Source organism: Lepidochelys kempii, chromosome 8 (genome assembly GCF_965140265.1).
Source record: "Lepidochelys kempii isolate rLepKem1 chromosome 8, rLepKem1.hap2, whole genome shotgun sequence".
Taxonomy (NCBI): domain Eukaryota; kingdom Metazoa; phylum Chordata; order Testudines; family Cheloniidae; genus Lepidochelys; species Lepidochelys kempii.
Window position 1 is genome coordinate 55,906,097 of NC_133263.1, and position 19,368 is coordinate 55,925,464.

The 19,368-nt window shown below is 41.1% G+C and overlaps 1 protein-coding gene across 1 annotated transcript in view; it reads right to left on the reverse strand.

Moving 5' to 3' along the window:
* Nucleotides 1–515: 515 nt before the first annotated feature.
* The window catches only part of NIBAN1 (niban apoptosis regulator 1), a 127,407-nt gene continuing 108,554 nt past the window's right edge, over nucleotides 516–19,368 (reverse strand). Inside the window, exons 7-14 of the mRNA XM_073356667.1 lie at nucleotides 14,066–14,170; nucleotides 13,816–13,978; nucleotides 12,579–12,766; nucleotides 12,134–12,295; nucleotides 8,764–8,874; nucleotides 7,658–7,765; nucleotides 5,466–5,577; nucleotides 516–4,573 (exon numbers count right to left, since the gene is read on the reverse strand). Of these exons, the coding sequence (XP_073212768.1) occupies nucleotides 3,261–4,573; nucleotides 5,466–5,577; nucleotides 7,658–7,765; nucleotides 8,764–8,874; nucleotides 12,134–12,295; nucleotides 12,579–12,766; nucleotides 13,816–13,978; nucleotides 14,066–14,170 (2,262 nt within the window). The 3' untranslated portion in view covers nucleotides 516–3,260. The remainder of the gene's footprint in view (nucleotides 4,574–5,465; nucleotides 5,578–7,657; nucleotides 7,766–8,763; nucleotides 8,875–12,133; nucleotides 12,296–12,578; nucleotides 12,767–13,815; nucleotides 13,979–14,065; nucleotides 14,171–19,368) is intronic.

A 19,368-nucleotide genomic window follows, 5' to 3' on the forward strand; every position in this document is an offset into this window, starting at 1 on the left:
TTAAAAAAATTGTAAACAAAAATATTTTTCTATGGGACATTAGCTTTTTGCATTTAACAGTGGATTTAAAAATAACCATTTGAATGGTTGTAAACAGCCTGGAGAAGAAAGGCTGTCTCCCAGCACTGATATTGGTCCCAGCTTTTCTGCTGTAATTTAAACAGTAAAGCCACAGTGCTACAATGGACATTTTTCTCTCTTATGCCCACCAGTGTCCAGAGTTCATGTACATGGACTCACAGCCTGGGTTTATGACAAGTGGAAGTGAATTCAGAATTTCAGCACTTTAAGAAACTATTTTTTAAGCCTAACAGTTAACAGACAATACCTCTTCTAGAGACAGCAGCACATATCACCACCCAGGAGCATCAGAGTTCAGATCTACAGCTGGCAATAATCTGAGATTGTTCTCCAGTGATCCCTCTGATAAAAATATGGACCAGCATGAATGAGAGCTGAAGTAAACGGCATCTGGTATTTCTCACAAGTATCAAATTCACTTAAAAACCGCACCTCTGACATCCGGCAATGAAAGGGATGACCATATTTTATTTAGTTTAAGCACTTTACAAAGTTACAAGCAAGTTATAATGTGTTTCTTGTTTTGTCTACTCAAGCTGGTAGCCAAGTGAAATATAACAACAACAACAACACTTAATACATATATAGCTCTTTTCCTCTTCAATGCACTTTAGAACTCTTAACCAATTAATTCTTACACCCCCCCAACTTAAGAGGTAAAGGAATTAGTCTTATTATCCATACTTTGAGAAAATTCAATTGGGATAATGTTGCTGGAAATGCTAAGAAAATTGAAAAAAATATTATGATTCATCAATAAACTATTTCTATTGATCAAAGGTCCAAAGCAACCTTCCAATGATGGAAGTACCAGGAGACAGATCCTTGATACCATAGTCTGCTTTGTGCTGCTCCATTCAGAATTAAGCAAATACATTTAATGTCTCAAGACTATGTTGAGGTGGGGTATGCAACTGTTTATCCTTACTCTTAGTATACACAGGAAACCAAGAAAAATGTAAATAAAAACACAGAACAAACTACTGATATGAATAACTTGAATTCAAAACTGTAGAACAAAAGATAATATACGAGAGGAATCTCAGTTCTTCCCTACTCTTACAAAAAAAACCAACCACACTAAACATTTGTAGTCAACACTGAATTACCAAATATGTACAGAGAAGTATTGCCCCAAATCTAAACCTGTAATGTGAATGATTAAATATTACTTTGGAGGAGAACATTTATGTTAAATTCTCTTTTGTTCTGTACATATAGAAAGTACATCAAAAGACTTTCATTTCTAAATAGCTTTAGTTGTAAAATGAGGTCCTGTATGTAGGAGATAATTGTTACTATCCTGCTATTCTTCTATCACACAGAAATCCATACTGGAAATATGTCCTTCCACCAAAGAAATGGTTACAAGAGACACGCACTGGTTAATTGCCAAACACAGTTGAAATCACTCCTTAATGTTCAGTACCAATTTAAAAAAAATCAGGAATGACCCATAAGACAGTTAGTTGGCAATTGTTTGTGTGAGCTTTAGTATGAACATTTCTGCATCAAATAAATATTCATGACAGTCCCACAAAAAAAATCTTGTATTTGACTTTATTCCTATAATTATGATGTATGAATACACCTTGTAGTAGCATTTATTTCACAACAGAAACCTTCCACTTGATCAAGTTAACCAATATCATGGCATTTCCAAACAGAGGTTTGTCTGTTCAGATAGTGTCACTTCCCTGTTAGTACTGTATAACAGTTTGACTGTCTCATGCTATGGACCTTACAAAATTTCCTACAGTTAAACGCCAACAAGACTGAGGTTATGCTGTCAGTTCTTTATTATCTCTTGAAAAGGACATTACTTTCCAGTATTATTCTTTATGGGTCCAATTCTGCAACTCTTACTCACATTAAATTGTACTTATTCCCTGGGCCAAACTTTTAAGATATCTCAAACTCACCTCTAAAATTGCAGATACAATTTTAATGCTCAACTTACTAAAACTCCATTTTTCACTTCTAAGATTTTCTGTGGCCAAAAACTCCAATCTGTGTATGCAAATTACACATCAGTGCAGCTTATATGTGGACCACAATTTGGTATGGTGGTATTAATCTTGGACATGAAAAAGCATTGCTGATTTTTGAAGCTGCTTTTGAAAATATCACCAGTTTGTCTGCCAAAACCTAAGCACAACTGGCTATTCCTTAACTACTTTCCCTTCCATTGCATCAAGAAATTGGAGAGTAAATGGTATGATTATGGTATATGGGACATTTCATACTTCATTCTGATTTCCTATGCTTTTGAGATTTAGTGACACAGCCTTATGCATGTGGCAGGACTGCACTACAGAACTTTGGATTGTGGGTGACTGTACTGTATACTGGGGAGTGCAGAAGGTAGGTGCTGCATAATGGTGATAGCTGGTTTTATTGTAAATATTCTCATTAGATCCAAAAAAAGAAAAGAAAGAAAATAGCTCTAAAGTGCTCTGAAAGGCTGTGTAACCCAGAAGTGCAGAGTGGGATTGAGAAACCTGCTCCCAGTGTTTTCCCAGTTTTAAATATAGAAAAAAAAATCAGAACATTTCATTGTCTTAATCTCTGTCAAAACTTTAAAATACTTAAGTAATCAGTCAGCTTGCAAACTTCAAAGTTTACATGCAATTTGGCTGCTGAACAACCTAACTATTTGTTTCCTGTTTAACTACTTGAGAGATTTAAATGTTTTCCTTCTAACACACTGAATGCATATCCTAAATGAATTTATTTAATAACATTTTGATTGACTAACTTTAGCTAAGACCTGTTGTAATATTTCCAATCCCAATCATTCAAAAAACATGAGTCAGGCCCCCGCCAAAAAAACATAGGGTCGTCTTAAAATTTGTGAGATTTTTTAAAAAAAAAATAATAATTTTTCTTTGGTTCTTTTTATTTGCCTTGAGGTGTTCAAGCATTTGGGGGGGATGGGGTCATGCTTTCAAGCTTTTTTCCACATTAAGGCCAGAAATTTACTACTATTTTTTAGTAAATAGTAATGTTTAGTACCCTCTAAGTACTGGAAAACTTGTGATAAAACTGCAAGAGTTGACAACACTGCAATTAGGCCCATTCCTGCAGCCTTTGCTCATGAAGTCAGGAATATTCACAAGAGGACTGCTGGAGTGAGTAATGGCTGCAAGATTAGGCTGTATATTTGTGAAGAACACTTTTTACTCTTCAAAGTGTTGCTCTGCACAACTCTCCTCAATGTTTTCTTGTGTGACAGTTTCACTTCCTACTGAGCTTCTGATTTCAGCACTTAAAGAAGGTGCACCTGCTGGCTGAAACTCATCACTTGCAGTAACAGTAAAGCTTTCAGATTTAATATCCACTGTAACCTCTGCCGTGCTAAGCTCATCTTCCTCTAGCACTAGTGAAACCTCAAAATCATCAGCTGTTTCTATTCTTAAGTTTTCAATACTCAAAATGGGTACTTGTGTTGCATCAGGACTTTCAGCAGAACACCCAGGAAAGCTCTCAGCCTCTGTTTCCATTGGGACAGCATGAATGTGACCTTCACCTGCTTCCTCCAGATCAGATCTTCTGTCTCCAACTATGCTTTTGGTGTGTGCCTCTGGTTGCGATTTGTCATGAAGACCTTTGCAGCTTTCCAGACCAGAATACCAGACACTTTGGTTGGTCTCCATTTCTGCCTTTGACTCTTGAGACACATCCAGTTTTTCAGAGACTTCCAAACATTCTGCTTGAGTCACATGGTTGCCTGCCTCTGAAATGATCATTAAATTCATATCACCTGTACCCAAACTGGATGGAGGTGGCTGCTCCACCTTGAGCTCAGACTGTTCTAATTCTTTATTCACTATCTGGTCTGTTTGACCGGTTTCTGCATTAGTTTTGCTGTTTTCATCACTCTCTTCCCCATGTTCTTGCAACTTCAAAATTTCACATTCATTTACCCCTTCCGTTTTGTTCTCAGATGGAGCAACTGCTGGTAATTCAACTGTCACCATCAGCAAGCTTCTGATCTCATTCAGAGTATTAGGGACTGTAAGACATCTCTCCTCTTCTTGTACCTTATTTTCTTTTTGAGTGTTCCCTCCAAACTCTGCCTCCACCGCATTTTCATTCTGGGAAGTTATCATTTCCTCCACATCCTTTTCTTCCTTAGGAGTAAAAGGATGAGACTCCAGTTTGTCAGTGATGTTTGTAATGATCACCTTTTCACTATTAATTGCAGGACTGCTAGACACATTGACATAAACTGCTTCTTCATTGTCTGATGCCTGTCTAGCATCATACCACTTCTCCTGGGTCATTTTTTCTGACACAACAAGCAGTTCATTACTTTGAGTTTCAGTATCTGATGTTTCTGTTGAAGTGGTGGACGGTTTCTTATCAGGACTGGCTTGTGCTGATCCTGAAGGGGTCTTCAAGTCAGTTAAACTGGACACACTTTCATAAGGCAAGTTCACGTTGTCCTCAAAAAGGTTGTGTTTCTTCAGAATGGCAGCTTCTTTTATTACTAAGTAGACAAAAACATCAAACGGATCTGAACAAACTGACATTTTAAGAACACTCAAAATAAAAATACTCCTTTACTGTTTCTAATATCATGGATTATTAGCAAGACTTAATTTTAATTATCTGTGCTTTTTTTCATTTCACTCAACTTGGACAATGGAACGTTAATAATAAGTTACACTTCCCATTTCTCATGCACTAACAGACTGCTACTGTGTTTGGGTTCACAACACTGTAGGTTTAAATCTAGAACTAAAGAAGTATTTTAATTGAATATCATAAACATTTCTATTCATTTTTTAAAATTGCAAAACCTAAATTTTGGGCCAGAAGTCCAACCAGAAAGCCATTTAGAACTTGTGGAATACAGCAACTTCCCTATCATCACCTATACATATTGATTATAGAGAACTTTTTCATTCTCCAATGCCCACACAGATAGATCTTTGGAGACTGCTCTTCTTAGTATTGGTGACCCATTGGCAATTATATTTTGGCAACATATTTCCTTCTGAGAAATTCAGTCTGAATGTCATTAGATGTAATCAATTATTTGAAAGTTCAGGGCTTTGAGAGTGGCTTTGCTTCTTGGACCAGTGGAACCAAGGTATACTGGAGGTGACATGATTTGCGTTAGAAAGAGGCTTGAACCACACTATGGATCTGAATATTCCAAGTTTTGGGGAAGTTCAGATCTGAATCCAAACTTCATGGCTTGCCCCATCTCTTTAGTGGGGTGAATCAAAACTCTTAGACTCTTAACACTTCCGACCTCTGAGAAAATTGGGACCTGGATCTGAATAAGGGAGCTCTGATCTATCACTAGCTCTGAAATAAGACCTCACAGACCCACATTCTAAACATTATTACTATCATCTCAGAAGCATGCCTACCTTTTAGGGTTTCATCAAGCAATGTCTGAAATAAAATCTCTTCATAGACATTCTCTACTTGTATCACTCTGGTGTAATCAGCAAAGATGTACTGTTCATATTTCTGCAACTCCTGTGCAGAGACACAAAGAAGGAATAAAAGTATAAAAATGTGGCTATCTGGGGTCCAAGGGTTCAATCAGCCCAGAAAAGAACCCTGCCAGCTCCCATGTAAGAGATCTTGTCATGACGACAGCTCTCCAGGTCTAAACGAGCTGCATATGTTCAGTATTTTTCACATTTACCAGTACTTTTTATATTGCATCACCTTAAGCTCTCTAAATAAATAATTCTTATATTCTAAATAATGCAGGCAGGTGAGGAAGTGACTGAGTTTATGCCTGTCCTCTGAGGCAAATTCATCCTCATCAGGGTGCTGGGATACTCCAGCATTTGTTACTGGGGCATAGCACCCTTAGCTCAGTGGTTCATATACAGCCCAGCTAGGTAGCAACTGAGTCATTACTAAGATTAAGATTTTTTCACGGTTATTTTTAGTAAAAGTTATGGACAGGTCACGGGCAAACAAACAAAAAAAAATTCAGAGGCCTGTGACCTGTCCCTGACTTTTACTAAAAATAACTGTGACAAAATGGGGCGGAGCCCCAGCCCTGCTACAGAAAGGGAGAGGGTACAGCACCTGCCTCAGTGGCTGGGAGTTTTGAGGTCCCCTGGCATCAGAAATAGCTGGGAACCTATGGCAGCTCAGAACTCTGGTGCCCCCACGGCTGCTGGCAGCTGCGGGGTCACCCAATGCCCACGGCAGCTCAGAGCTCCAGGGCCCCCACCAGCTGTGACAGCTCCAGCATTAAACAGAGATCACCTATTAGGATCAAGTAGGCATATGCCACACAGACATCTGGTGATTGCCAGAGTACAGGACAGGGTAGGCTTTCATCGCCTTGTGTTGTCTTCTGTATTTTTAGTAATGTAGTCAATAAAGTATATAACCAGTTCAGTAGGGACCTATTAGCAGTGTAATTGGCACAGTTCTGTGGAATGGGGCTCACAAGGCACCTGTTGTGTGACGCAGAGCTGTATTCTGTTGTGACTAACTACAGTAGAGCGAATGAGGTGATGGTGCTTGACATAGCCAGTGGTATTGGTAGCTACATGGATTCATGTGCCACCTGTCTCCCCCCCGCGTTAGTATCCCAGAAACTACTGTAACTCATTGTAAACTACAACCTCTTTAAAAATATCTCAGCCTGTATGTCGCACTTTCTTCCCTAGACTTTATCATTCAGGCACTTACTTATAAACAAGAGCTGTGTTGATTATGATCTTGTTGGTTCCTGCTGATTCCCACCTGAAGTTAGAGGGCCAAATTCATACCCGTTGAGCACACCCAACTGCAACAAAGTTGCTCCCTCACACAGCTGCACTGCGTTTTCCTCTAAATGTTGTTTTTTGTGAAACCTTATTCTTTGTCAAAGCAACCAGCTGTGATGTTACAGGTAGTCAATGGGGGGAAAGGGAGCATGCACACTGCTCCTCCAGTGTCCTACTGCAAGGAACAGACTTTCAACTCAGTGGTCTCCCAGAGGTGTTGTAGAACCTGAAGCTGGAACTACAGGCTCAGAACTTAGAACCTTAGCTGTCAGCCAGAGAGAGAAGATCGATTTGATGGGGTCTAACATCTGCCCTGACCTTGTAATCAGATTTTTCTGGGGGAGCATCTCCCCCAGAGACTGCCCCACCATTAAACCTCCAACAAGTTAGCAATGTCTCCCTGCCAAAAAACAAAAATTAAAAAAAAAAAACAAAAAACACAAAGACTCTGGTCCCTTCCTATCTCTCCATAAACTGCTGGAGCAGCATGAGGGTTATTGCAGCCCTAGGGCTGGAATAATTCCTATTTACCCCCACTGCATAGAAGAGATGTGATCAAGATTTGCATAAGGCTGCCAAAAGATTTTAGAAGGGAATTTATTTGAATTCTCTCCCCACCCCAAATGAGATCCACATCCTTTATCTTTTCGCCATCACTGATGCCCCAAATGGACCACCCTCAGGATCATTTTGGCCCTGTGACCAGCCACTTTACATGACCACCTGTAGCTAATTTGCATTAGGTGGCTTAGGATATAGCCAGTGTGTTAATTCCACCTTCCCTTTCTTTTTTTCCAGCATGCAGCCAGAAAGTTACCTACTGGTTTGCAAGCTGAAGCCAGTGTCTTCTGCATTGTGGGCAATGTGATCTGTACCAATGCTTCCTGAAATATTTTCTTCCGTATAGTACTGCTGTCATAGTCATATTGCTGTCAAAACAGACAAAAGAAAAAACCACAGTTAGAACAATTAAACATTCATACAAGTAGTTTGTTCCCGTTGGCCTGTTCCTGCTGATGGGCAACCCAAAGAATATGAATTGCTGTCTTTAAATCAAGGTTTGAGGACTTCAGTAATTCTGTCAGAAGTTACGGGCCTATTAAAGAATTGGGTGGGTGAGGGTCTGTGGCCTGCAATGGGCAGGAGGTCAGACTAGATGATCATGATGGTCCCTTCTGGCCTTAAAGTCTGAGAATTCCAATGAGCGCTCACTGTGAGAACTGCCTTCCTCATGGTATTTCAGCACTTCCACTTCTGGGATCAGTTAGAATTTTGGGGGCAGATTCTCTAAATTGTCATAACTATACTGAAGTCAATGGATCTATGAAAATTTACACCAGTTGAGGATCTGTCCCTAAAAGTGCAGTGTTGCATGCAAATGAAGTGTTTACAAAAAAAATTTTTTTTAATGTTAGCCAAATTATTTTGAACCTCAAAAAATGTTCAGGTTTGGTCCAAATTTTATCCATATGGTTTGTCCATAGCTACTTGAATACCATGAGACTAGAGAAAGGCATGGTCCAATGATTTGAGTATAGGAGTAAGAAAAAACCGTGTTATTATCTGAAGTCATTAGACCATATAGGGAGGACCTAATGCTCCACTGCATTGCACCTGGAGTAATCATTTGCATTTTTTGCAAAATGCTACTAAATTAGCATTCTCCACTCACTTAAACCAGAGGTAACATTTTACACTCATTTTGCACAGGGATAGATAAGGTGCAAGGCAGTTAAGAATCTGGCCAATTATTCCAGTGAGTGAAAACAAGTGGATGCATTGAAATATTTCCCATAAGATGGTATGAAACACATTTCTTCTCATTATTAAATAAATGTATGTAAAAAATGCCTTCAATTTATTACAAAACACCACCTAAGCAGATCCCCTAGTTTTCTGATACACTTAAGAGTCAGATAATTTTTACCTTTAGTACTCGTAGTTTGACTTTTTCAATGGCAGTTGAAATTTTCACTGTATCTCCTTGGCTGCTCAGACTCAGAAGTTGTTCAAAAGTATACACTGCATTTTCCATAAGCTAGAAATAAAGACAAATGTGATAAAGACAAAGGATTAAAATCGCCATACTTATTGTCGGGCCCACTCCTGATGAAGTTCATAGCAAAATTCCCATGACTTCAAACTGAGCAATATCAGGTGCAGTTTATACCCCTACTATTTTTAGATAGACTTCTGAACTACAACATGTCACTAGTTACAAGTTCTTCCAGACACAAATAGACATTGTAAACTTAGTAGTTTGTTAAAGTGTGCTTGTGAGGTGGAGGTGGGGGCGGGGGGAGGAAAAGAAAGTATAAACCCTAAAAATCAATAGAAATGTTTTCAGGACTTCTTAAAACAAGATTCAAAATGTCAGTGGAAAAAAGGAGTCTGGATTTGAACACTCTTTGGGGACTGGAAAGGCAAAAAGAACACAACTTACTATTTCCATTTCTAATTCATGTCTAAGGACAGGTCTACACTAGAAAAGGATTGCCAGAAGAACTATACCGGTACAGCTATTCTGGGAAGCCCTCCTAGTGCCAACTTATATATAATGAAAATTAAAGTAGATTCAGAATTCTCTGTTTTCTCTGTTCTCACACCATCCAGTGACACATTAAATAATTACCCTAGTTTGGAGAAACTTCATTAGCAACAATTTTGCAGGTGGAAATTTGTACTTTATGTTTTCACCTTCATTCTGATGGGAAAACAGCCCGGGGCTCCATATGTCCTCTGCTTGACATGGGAATTTTCAAATCAGTATATAGATATCCAGGTAATACTCTAGGAATTTTTCCGTTGCAAAAGATATGGCCTTGTATGCAGTGCCCTTACCCAGGTTTTTTTGTTTGTTTGTTTAAATGGCTAAACATAGGTTGTGTCAAGTTTTGAAGTGTAGTTTTTAGAATTAGGTTTGCTCCAGACTCAGATTAGAACGTGCAAGTTGCATTTGCACATGTAAATTAAGTATCCACATATCTACTCAATGTATGTATACAAGTGCATGAACATTCAAACTTCATGCATGCAAAAATCTTGCACATTAAAACTGCAGGTATAGTTTTAGAGACCAGCTGGAAAGCTTAGCCACTCATGTTTTCTATGCATTTGCAGATCTTGGGCCAGGTACTCAGCTGACTTCAACGGAGCTACATTGATTTATATCATCTGAGCACGTGGCCCCTAGTTTTCATAAGTTAGCCAGAAGATGACAATAACCCAGCAGGTTTTAAATACTACTTTTTCGGCAACTTTGAAGAGTAGGGACCTGATGCTCCAGTGCCTGGCACTTTGTGTAGGTCATTTACATCAGTACAAAGTCAGTGGGAATTAAGCCAGAGGTTTCTTTTAAATTAAAACAATGTTAATGAAAACATATTGGCCTAGCGGCTTATTAATAAAAATAAATATTATATGCCCATGAACACAAAGTGAAACTCTTTTCTACTTCTCATGAGAAAAATAATGGCCATTTTAAGAGAGAACAGCAATATAAATGAGCTTGTTGGAACAACTTGTACTCTCCCTTTTAAGCAACTTATGGAAAACCTTGAAAAATGTTCTCTTCTATCTCTCTCTTCTTTTTCCTGTTTCATTATGAATGTCCTCCTTTAACAGGTGTTTTGCCTGAGCAGGAATTCAGGGCGGTCCCTACTCAAAACATGGGAGTGAAAACAGAATTTTGTTTCTCAAAAATTCCTTGGCTGCTGATCATTCCTGATTTTAGGTTTTCCTAAAGACAGCTATGGTATCTAAGAGCTATCATAATCTTCTGTAACATCACAGCTGGTTGCTTTGACAAAGACTATGGTGGCACAAAAAACAACGTTTTTTGGCAGGGAGACATTGCTAACTTGTTGGAGGTTTAATGTCTGTTCCTTGCAGTAGGACACTGGAGGAGCTGTGTACATGCTCCCTTTTTCCCCCGTTGACTACCTGTAACATCACAGCTGGTTGCTTTGACAAAGAATATGGTGTCACAAAAAACAACATTTAGAGGAAAACGCAGTGCAGCTGTGTGAGGGAGCAATTTTGTTGCAGTTGGGTGTGCTCAACGGGTATGAATTTGGCCCTCTAACTTCAGGTGGGAATCAGCAGGAACCAACAAGATCATAATCAACACAGCTCTTGTTTATAAGTAAGAGCCTGAATGATAAAGTCTAGGGAAGAAAGTGTGATATACAGGCAGAGATATTTTTAAAGAGGTTGTAGTTTACAATGAGTTACAGTAGTTTCTGGGATACTAACGGCAGGGGGGAGACAGGTGGCACATGAATCCATGTAGCTACCAATACCACTGGCTATGTCAAGCACCATCACCTCATTCGCTCTACTGCAGTTAGAGTCACAACAGAATACAGCTCTGCGTCACACAACAGGTGCCTTGTGAGCCCCATTCCACAGAACTGTGCCAATTACACTGCTAATAGGTCCCTACTGAACTGGTTATATACTTTATTGACTACATTACTAAAAATACAGAAGACAACACAAGGCTATGAAAGCCTACCCTGTCCTGTACTCTGGCAATCACCAGATGTCTGTGTGGCATATGCCTACTTGATCCTAATAGGTGATCTCTGTTTAATGCTCCTGAAGTAAAAAAAAGCCAAATGTCCCTGCCAATACTTTGTGAAAGTAGGAGGCGGGAGGGATTCCTTTTTGATTCAGAATCAGGCAGGCAGTTCAACCCTCTGCATGAGAGCTAGAATCACCATGGTTATTCTATCGAAGTCTCTAAATCCATTTATACCCGAGATAAAAATTAATATAGAAATAATTGCCCATTTTTCTAATGAAATGCCTTACTGCCTATCATGAGAGGCTAGAACTGTAAAGGAGAATTCATTCCCTTGCATAAATACCAAAAATATATTTTTATGGTCTTTCATAAAAGACAGTTCTTGAGTATGTAAATGAGGCAGACTCTTCGTCACCTACTGCTGTGCCAACAGTATTTTACTGTACAAATTTAGAGGCCATGCTGAGGGCATTCTGAAATTTGCCCTAAGAATCTGAGACACTAAGATTTCAGAAATTCAAAGGTTAGATGAAGAGATGATCAACCTTTAGCTCCTAACTACTGTGTCTTTAAAAGGAATAAACACTGATTTAAAGATGATGCGCCCCTGTCAGATGTGATATTCCTGGATTTTGTCATCTCTATTTTCATTCTAGTCTATTCACCATTCTGTGCATGTGCATAGCTCCCTATCAAGACTACTTTGAAGCAGAGCAGATGGGCAAACCTAACCTGTTCTTCCAAAGCGGAAAAATGGATTTTACACTACCTCCTGCATGAAGTTCTGTGTCCTCTTAACCACAAAATCAACATGGTAGAATTTGAAGCGGTTCTTGAGGTCCTGGAGTGGTTCCTGGAGGAGATGAACTTTCAGATAGCAAGGTTCCATTTTCACAGAGTTGAATGGCAGGTTCATCAGCTGCTCCAAATTCTGCATCCCAGTGGGGGAAAAAAATATTTTACAAAGAAAACAATCTGAGATGGATTCTTAATATAGAAATTTAGTGATGGTCACACAACTGATTGTAGCGAATCATTATTCAATTTATTGTACTCCGTGTGTCTTTGAATCAGATGACTATTTAACTGAGAAAAAACAGGAATTTATACCTATTGGTCTGCAGAGCCAATATAACTATTGTCAATTAAGATCTATATAGAGAATTTTTATAACATGTGAGAGCGTAAAAAAGGACCCAAACTTCTTTTCTTACTTCCTTCAGCTTTGTGGCATCATTTGTCTTCTGGAAGTCCTGGCAGATCTCATTAACTTCTTTTTCAAAGAGCAAACGGACTTCACTGAATCCAGAGCTTACTGGGCCCATGAGCTCTTCCAATATGGAAGGCAAAAATGGCTGGATATTCTCCATGCAGCACTTCTCAGCAGGCTCGGAGACTGTTGCTGAGGTATTAAAGAATCAGACAGACATGTTTTAGGCCACCAGGTGGTAGACTGAAGAATCTAAATGAAAGGGCTACAGACTGCTAGAATGAGTTCTAGCAGAATACTTTCCCCAGAGCCATTTATGACACTTGTCCTCCTCAAACATGACTTGGGTAAGGAAGGGAAGAGTTTGTGGAGTTTAAATTGTCATTTAAAGATATTTTTTCCTTCCTGCCAAATTATAGTGGATTGGCCGCATTGTGAGTGAAGAAGAAATATAGGCGGGTATTGACAAACACTGGGATGTCTGTAAATAGCATGGTCATTGTGATCTAAGGTACACTGTATTACATGTTAATTCAACAGGGAACTTTACATGGCAAGGAAAACAACCTACACTCCCTTGAACAAAAATATTTAGTGCCCTAAAAAGAAATGCTCCAAGTTTTTTTAAAATAACTGCCCAAATCTTCATCTATTACTTGTCACCTATGGTTTCTAGAAAGAGTGCTTCAGCAATATATGCTAATGTTTTGTCTACTTTTTATGTTAATTTACATATCTGTTACAAAACTATAATCACATCATACGAGTTTTAAATCATTCAATAAGACATTTGTTTTAAGTATGCTTCAGCACCATAGACATTTATCGCTTAATCAAAAGTTCCACTGTGGAGCATGTAAGCCATATTCTGCTTTCGGTTGTGCTTGTGTAACCTATATCTTCATCACATAATGCACGTGAAACTGAAAGCAGAATTAGCCATTCTAATCAAAATTTTCAAAAGTGGCCGGTGATTTGGGTTGCCTCCACTTCCAGGAATCCAGGTTGAAGTACTTGGCCCCTGACATTGAGAAGGGCTAAGCAGTCACAATTCCCACTGAAGCCTGTAGAAGCTGCAGGTGCTCAGCACTTTCTGTAAATCAGAGTCTCGAGTCAGGCATGCAAACCAGCGGTCACTTGATAATTCAAGCATCTGAGGGCAATGGGTAATTCTGAAGAACAGCGCCAGAACAGTGAGATATGGGGAGAGGGTGTTGTGTTTTGTTTTTATCCCCACTAACCTTTGATTTTTCCAGCTAAATAGTTCTTTGAATTCAAAATCTGATCCATGTCTGAACGAATGGTTCCTTCTAGATTCTTTGTAAGATCTTTACATTCTTCCTTCAAGGTGTTTAATCCTTCTGAAACCTGCTCCTGGACCAGGTTGTATGTTTCTTCCACAATCTAAAAACAAAAAATAAAAGTATGTCTGGACTAGCACACTGGACAATTGCTATGCAAGACAAGAGCTGTGCAAAGGACAGTACTTACAGCAAACCAAACCCTCTTCCTATCATTCCTCTTTCCTTTCATTTTAGGCAGGATCATGGTCTGAAGGTTAGGCAGGAGCTCCTCCATCACAAGGTTGCTCAAGATCTACAAGGTTTAAAAAAAAAAAAAAAACACAACCAGAATGACATTTTCAGTCCTCACCCTTCTGTTGAACACTGCACTTGTGCTACATTTTCAAATGTGGGTATCCTCAAATATTACATAACTCTTTTGCTATCCCAGGTAGCCAAGACATCTTCTCACAATACAGTTTTCACAATGTGAAGATTAATTGATTGCATTCAAACTGAGAGACCATTTTTGGCACTTCAGTTATACTTGTGGGAGGGGGGGTGGGGGAAATGGGACCTTTATGCTTTCTTGATGCATTTGCTATTGACAGTAGTAAGAGACAAGAAATGTGACTGTGTGGGCCATGGATCTATTGAAATACTACAGATCACGATTCTCTTTCCTAAAACTTACTATGTGGTTTTAAAGATAAAAGGCTGGCTCCTCTGCTGTGGCAAGTCACTGGAGCGACTGTGATTTACATCAACTGAAGACCTGGACTAAAATATTTACAAGATGAAAAGTGGTGAGTTTTGATAAGGGTTCAGAATGGAAGCCTTGGATCTCATGTTGCCATTGCCCCAAGCTGTCTGCATTCTCACCCACTGCTAGCTGTCCTGCCGGGGTCACTTTTTAAACAATTCTACAGAATTACTGGCTGAAGGTTGCACCTAAGGCTGGATAGCCCTACTAAAAAGTGTTTCGAAGGGATGCTGGACCCAACAAAAGAAGATATAAATACACCAATGTGGGGAATCCGAGGACTGTTTTTGGTGAGCATTATCTCAGCAAGTCAAAATGGAGGAAGAACTGGTATGTGAGCAGGATGTAAATGGAAACAGAGTCCACAAACTCAGTCTAATCTTGGAATAAGTTAATGCTACCCCAATGCTTACACTATCAATAAGGATTTATTTTTCCAGGGACTCACAGCATAGACCATAAAAAAAAAAACAGTAACTTCAGGCTGAGACTTGAGAGAATAACAGCCACTCCAAAATTGGATTTTATGGAGGAAGAACTCATACATTTAAGGTCATGATGATAATTAATACCATTATGAGCTGGGTGAAACCTTGCTATGGGTTAGGTTAAAACCCCAGTGAGGTTGATATGTTAACTGAAGGGTGAGTTCACACCTAACTTTAAACATAAGCCCTACCTAAGAGAAAAAGGTGTGAGAGACCCTGCCTGGGAGCTTTTGGGCTGAGTATTGCTTTGGATAGATGTGTGGGAGTGTGAGAGAACACAGAGATACTGAGGTCACAGACAAGAACAGAGAAAGAGGGAGAAGCAAAGAGGCAAGATAAGCCAAGCAGGAGCCTGTGAGCACAGTGTGACCCTGGAAAAAGCTAGACAGCGAGCATTTGGGTCTGGTATTAGATAAAGAGGCTTCAGGGCAGTAAGCTAAGAAACTGTTCCTTTTGTTCTTGGTTCCTCCTGCATTCACAGATACAGGACTTCATACATTCTTTATAAATAAACAAAACTGCACCAAAGAAATACCTATCACAAATTTCTACTTCCAGCTGGACCATCCCAGGGCCCCAAACCTTGACTAATGGGTCCGGTCAAAAAGAGGCAACAATATGATGAAATAGCAGTAGCTGCAAATTTCCATGCTGTGCTTGAACTTAGAACCAGAAATTTAAAGATTTCCCTTTCCCCACCCTTTCCAACCCCCACAACTACAATGTTTTTCTAAGGATTTTAACTTTTAAGTTACTGATCTGTTCTTCTCAGCCTTAACTCCATCTTCATAAGGTCTTTGTCTGGGAATTTTGTTATTTACCAAACGTGCTAGATGGTTTACAGATACATACGAAAACATGTTGTTTGCTGCCACAAGTATCTTACAATCTAAATACTACAGTCAGATTCAACTATGCTGAACCAAGTACCTATCAGAAAATAACTGATCTAAGAAAAGGTCCTGCAAGGTCATCCAGAAGCGTGCACTAATGCACACAAAACTGGGATGTCATGATCAAATAGGCAGTAACAATCTTCATAGTGACCAAACATACACTGATCAATGTGAATTTTAAAGGTATGTAAAAGTTACCTTTTTAAGAAATGTTCGATTGAATTTATATTTCTTTAATAAAAGGTATATTTTAGGGGGCCCCAAAAAAAGAACGGTTACTCACCTTCTTATGACTGTTGTTCTTCGAGATGTGTTGCTCATAATTAGGTGTGTGCATGCCGCATGCACAGTCATCGGAAAGTTTTTTCCCTTAGCAGCACCCGTCGGGTCGGGTGCACTATATATGACCCTGCAGACACGGTGCCTCCTCAGTTCCTTCTTGCCGGTTACTCCGACAGAGGGGAAGGCGGGTGGGTTTGGAATGGATAGGAGCAACAGGTCTTGAAGAACAATAGTTACAAGAAGGTGAATAACCGTTGTCTCTTCTTTGAGTGATTCCTCATATCGATTCCAGTTAGGTGACTCCCAAGCCTTACTTAGGCAGTGGGGTCGGAGTTATGGAATCGCTCATTGGAGCGCTTCTCTGCCGAAAGCTGCATCATCTCTAGCATGTTGGACGATGGCGTAATGAGAGGTGAACGTATGCATTGAGGATCAAGTCGCTGCCCTGCAGATTTCTTGGATCAGGACCTGGGCCAGGAATGCTGCCGATGAAGCCTGTACCCTTGTGGAGTGTGCTGTAAGTGTCGGGGCTGGGATTTTGGCCAACTCGGATGCAGAATGTGATCCAGGAAGATATTCTTTGCGATGATACCGGGAGTCCTTTCATCCAGTCAGCCACCGCTACGAATAGCTGGTTCGACTTTCTGAAAGTTTTAGTGCGTTTGATGTAGAAGGCCAGCACCCACCTAACAACCAGAGTGTGCAGCCTCTGCTTGTGGTAACTGGCATGAGGCTTAGGATAGAAAATGTGCAGGTATAGGTCTTGACTCATATGAAAATTGACACAACCTTAGGAAGAAAGGCTGAGTGAGGCCTAAACTGCACCTTATCCTTGTGGAAGACGGTGTAAGATGGGTCAGAGGTGAGGGCCTTTAACTCAGACACCCTCCTTGCTGAGGTAATGGTGACCAGAAAAGCTACCTTGTATGATAGAGACAGAAGGGAGCAAGTCACTAGCGGTTCAAATGGGGGTCCTCATTAGTTTGGAGAGGACCAAGTTAAGGTCCTATGCAGGGACTGGCTGTCTAATCTGGGGATGGAAGCGTTCCAGGCCCTTGAGAAAATGTCCCACCATGGGGTTGGCAAATACGGAGCGTCCAGATACTCCTGGGTGGAAGGCCGAGATAGTAAAGAGGTGAACCTTGATGGATGACACTGCCAGGCCTTGTTGTTATAGGTGTAGGAGGTACTCTAGGATGAGTGGTATAGGCACCTGGAGTGGAGGTGTAGATCGCTGGGCACACCAGCAAGTGAACCTTTTCCACTTAGCAAGATAAGTGGCCCTGGTGGGTGGTTTCCTGCTGCCAAGCAGGACCTCCCTTACAGGTTCCAAGCAGAGAAGTTCCATGGGATTTAACCATGAAGCTTCCAAGCCAGGAGATGGAGGGACTTGAGGTCTGGGTGGAGCAGGTGACTATGGTCCTGAGTGATCAGGTCAGGGTGGAATGGCAATGGAATTGGGGAGCCCATTGACGGTTCTAGGAGCGTGGTGTACCAGTGCTGTCGAGGCCACGCTGGGGCCTACCAGGATTACCTTTGCTCTGTCCCTGCAGACCTTGTGCACAGGAGGGAATGGGGGAAAGGCATACAACAGGCAGCCTCCCCAGGGTAGCAGAAACATGTCTGTGATGGAGCCCGGGCTGTGATTCTGGAAGGAGCAGAACATTGGGCACGTCCTATTGCTGTGGGTGGCAAACACATCAACCTGGAGAAACCCCCACCTTTGGAAGATGGAGTATATGACATCTGGACAGACGGACCACTCGTGATTGCGGAACGATCTGCTGAGGTGGTCTGCCAGGTTGTTCTGAGCCCCTGGGAGATAAGGTAGTTCCAGGTGAATGAAGTAGGCTATGCAGAACTCCCAGAGCCTGAGGGCTTCTCGACACAGAGGGGAGGAATGGGCTCCACCCTGCTTGTTGATGTAAAACATGGCAGTGGTGTTATCTGTCCTTATTGCCACGCACTGGCCTTACAGCTGGGCCCAAAAAGTTTGGCATGGTAGGCGTACCACCCTGAGCTCCTTGACGTTGATATGAAGGGAGAGCTCATCCAGAGACCATAGGTCCTGTGTTTGTTGATCTCCCAAATGCGCACCCCCAACCCAGTAGTGATGTATCCGTTACCAGGGACGAGGAGGGCTCGGGGCTGTTGAAGGGGACTCCGTCGCACACCATCTTGAGGGTCGAGCCACCATTCAAGGAACTCGAGTACGTGCTCTGGTACTGTCACTACTAAGTCCAGGTTATCACGTCCCGGGCAATAGGCCAACGCAAGCCACGCTTGCAGGGGTCTGAGCCTCAGCCTGACATGCCAGACCACATAAGTGCAGGCTGCCACGTGGCAAAGGAGATATAGGTAACCCCCTGCAGTAGTGGTCGGGAATCACCTGAGGCCTTGAATGATGTTTGACATGGCTTGGAATTGTGTGTCTGGCAAAAACACTCTTGCCTGCACCGAGTCCAGCACTGCTCTGATGAACTCTATTCTCTGGGTCAGAGACAAGGTTGACTTGTTCACATTGAGGAGCAGGCCCAGTCTCTCAAATGTGGATCTGACAAACTGGATCTGAGATTCCACCTGCTCCCTAGTGCACCCCTTGAGTAGCCAGTCATCGAGGTCGGGGTGTACCTGCATCTGTCTGTTGCGAAGGAAGATGCTACAACTGACACGCACTTGGTGAAAACTCGGGTGGCTGTCAGACCAAATAGGAGGACCATGAACTGATAGTTTTGTGGTCGACCACAAAACTTAGAAAGTCTGTGCGTGGGGCAAATGGCTATATGAAAGTACACATCTTTCATGTTGAGGGTGGCGTACCAGTCTCCCAAATCCAGGGAAGGGATAATCGTGCTCAGGGAGACCATACGGAACTTCAACTTCACCGTGAATTCATTGAGTCCTCATAGGTCTAGAATGGGTCTGAGACCTCCTTTGTCTTGGGGATTAGGAAATAACGGGAATAGAATCCCTTTCCCCATAGCTCCTGAGGAATCTCCTTCACCACTCCTATGGTGAGGAGCAACTGCACCTCCTGGATAAGGAGCTGCTCGTGAGAAGGGTCCCTGAAGAGGGACAGGGA